General features: G+C 32.3%; 1 protein-coding gene across 2 annotated transcripts in view; it reads right to left on the bottom strand.

Annotated features, from left to right (window-relative positions):
- scamp2 (secretory carrier membrane protein 2) overlaps positions 1 to 3,143 on the bottom strand; it is a 12,523-nt gene that overhangs the window by 7,611 nt on the left and 1,769 nt on the right. The window contains exons 2-4 of one of the 2 annotated variants that reach the window (XM_016559448.1): positions 696 to 779; positions 322 to 396; positions 113 to 227 (exon numbers count right to left, since the gene is read on the bottom strand). In XM_016559448.1, the coding sequence (XP_016414934.1) occupies positions 113 to 227; positions 322 to 396; positions 696 to 779 (274 nt within the window). The remainder of the gene's footprint in view (positions 1 to 112; positions 228 to 321; positions 397 to 695; positions 780 to 3,143) is intronic. The other variant, XM_016559449.1, reaches the window with a different exon arrangement.

The following is a 3,143-nucleotide window of genomic DNA, read 5'->3' as shown; positions in this document are numbered from 1 at the left end:
TACATCGTCATCGCATCTCGTGCGCCACTGATAAGGCTGCCTGACGCACACCTAAAATTCGAATGCAACATTTTTGCAATATGAATATTCGAAATTCAATAGTGTGTGTTACCTGTCGGCGCTCCTCTGCTCTGCAGCTCTTGTTCTCGTCGCTCCAGCTCGGCTGCTTTCCTCTCCAGCTCCTCCTGCTGTTTGAGCAGATTGCCCTGCGCAGCTGCAGCCACGGCCTGCGCAGACAGACACGGCCCGTTACAGCCTTTAAAATCAGACTGGTATATTCATGTGTGTGTGTGTGTGTGTGTGTGTGAGAGAGACGCTGACCTTTGGACTGGGCTCCACTGACGGCTGCAGCACGGCGGGCTGAGACGGGCCGCTCGAGGCCGGGATGGTGCTTCCCTGATGGAAAAACCAGCATTTACTGGGATTTTAACGATGTGATAAAATTTTATTTATTTCATGATAAAATGCAAAACACTGGTATTTTGTATCATATTGCTGCTGGAGCATTACTTGGGGTTGTATCTTGAGGTATAAAACTGTTTTACAGTGGAACAAATGAGTTTAACCGTGGTAAAACCAGCGGAGCTCATGGCCTCAAGTAGCTTACTGCTTCATTACATCAGAGTTCAGAGTACAATTATGACTCTGCTCAAGATATTCATCTTACACAATCACTGAAGGAGTGCTCGACTCACCGTCACAGAGTTGCCATCAGGAAATGGACTGAAACTTTCAATGTGATCGATTCCAGAGCTGGTCACCTGCGTGACAGACGGATCCTGAAAGAGATGAACACTATCATTATTACATTTACATTTAGTCATTTAGCAGACGCTTTTATCCAAAGCGACTTACAAACGAGGACAATGGAAGCAATCAAATTCAACAAAAGAGTTTATTAATTTTATATTAGAATTATATTATTAGTTTTATATTAATATTATTAAATAATAATACATTTCTATATTATACATACATAGAAGGATGGGGCACACAGTTAATAATAAACAATATTACTTACAATCGCGATTTGTTTAGCATCTCAACCGATTTGAATCCTAACATATTTAAATCGACTTTCAACCGGCTCGCGGTTAATCGTTACATCCCTATATGTACATAATAAATATACACAGTATACACACATATTAGGTAAACAAAAACGTATTTTGGATGCGATTAATTGTTTGACAGCACTAATATATATATATATTACATGAAAAAGTACAAAAATTTAGAACTAACTGAAAAAGATACATTTAAGCTCAAAAACTAAAGCTAAATAATAATAATAATAATAATAATAATAATAATATTAACAACAACAATGGAAAAAGCACATTACAAAATTACTAAAACTTAATAAAATAAAATAATAAAAGTAATGAATTTTTTATATTTAAAAATAATAATATTAAAGAATATCTCTTTGGATTTGAGACTTTAGTCTTTGCAACTTTACAGATCTTCTTTATGCACCAAGAGCTTGTAACACTTCAAAGAGAAAGGAAAAATTTAAATCGCATCATATGACCCCTTTAAGCAAACGTATGACATGAGCACTTTAAAATATGCAATAACTGCATTTGACTGTGTCTCTGCGGTCTGTCCTGACAAACACACCTGCTCTCATTCCCACAGGCCTCAACAGAAACTCACTGCAGACCAACACCTGACATTAATAACAAAATCACAACAGAACACGACCATAAACATATACAGACTTTATTAGAAAGACCCATTTTGTATTTTTTGTCCTTAAATTTGTGGTCATTTGTAATATTATCTGCATTTTAGTCTTATTTAAAGTGAAACCATGTCACTGTGTTAAGTTTAAATAATTGTTGTATTGTAATTATTATTTAAATGGGATAGAAATATAAGAATCATATATAATTCAATAAGGCAAGGGAAGGCAGGTTTATTAACATGGCACATTTCATACACAATGGTAATTCAAAGTGCTTTAGATAAAAGGAATTAAAATAATCATAAAAATAATCACAACAATAAAAGCAAGGAATTAAAATTCTAAAATGATTTAAAAATTGATTTAAATTGAATTTAAATTGAATTTAGACAGTTAAGAATACATACAATTATTCATATTAATTTACTGGAGACGTTTATTTAAAAAAAAAAAAATCAGACTCCAATTGTTGTTTTTCATACATGACTTAACATTTAATTATAACTTATACTACAAAAGCAGCCTGTGATGAGTCTGTGTGCATCAGTCAGCAGCTTACACTTAAATACACTTCAAATGTCAAATTTATTGGGAGAAACCAGTTATTTTCAACTGTAATAATATTTCACAATATTACTGTATTTTTATCAAATAAATGCAGCCTTGGTGAGCAGAAAATATATCTTTTATAAACATTATTTCAGCAAATTATAATTTTATAATAATAATAATTTTAATTATAAATAAATATATTTATAATTGTATAATATTAAATATATTACAATGAATAAAAATTGAGAGATTACATCATGTCATATTTTTACTTTTAAAACTATGAGTGGGACTATTAAAGTCAACTGCAAAAAAGCAAAAACGATTTTAAATTTTATACATGACTTTACATTTAATTATAAATGGAAAATAGAAGGCTGTTAGATAACGCAGTAGTATTATTATTAAAATAATTTTTACATTTTCCGCAAATATAGATTATTAAGATCTAAAATCGGAGAAAGCACAATACGTCAGAAGTAGGATAGAAGTATTTTAGCAATTAATTGTGTTAGTATTAGTAGTATTTTAACATGAAATTACACACTTACCCTTTTAACTTTTTTTAATCAGATCTAGAAAGATGTCTGACGTTCAACTAGCTGGGTCATTAACAGGGCTGGGCAAAAAAAAAAGATTTTTCGATTATTCGTTTTTTAAAATGACGTCGATTTGATATCGATTCTCAAAAGCCGCGAATCGATCTTTTCCAGGATTTATTTCAGCACATTTAAAACAAGATCTGATTAACGTGAATCTTATCATTAGTCTTCTCCACTAGATGTCACCCTTATTTACCTTGCGGGATGTTACAACAGAAAGCCTGTCATTCATTCAGCGCTTATCATGGCCATACGCGTGATTCGCAATGCTCAGGTGAAATGCTATAGTAATACTATAA

Source organism: Sinocyclocheilus rhinocerous, unplaced genomic scaffold, assembly GCF_001515625.1.
Source record: "Sinocyclocheilus rhinocerous isolate Xijiao unplaced genomic scaffold, SAMN03320098_v1.1 scaffold1099, whole genome shotgun sequence".
NCBI lineage: Eukaryota > Metazoa > Chordata > Actinopteri > Cypriniformes > Cyprinidae > Sinocyclocheilus > Sinocyclocheilus rhinocerous.
This window is presented reverse-complemented; position numbering and strand designations above follow the sequence as displayed.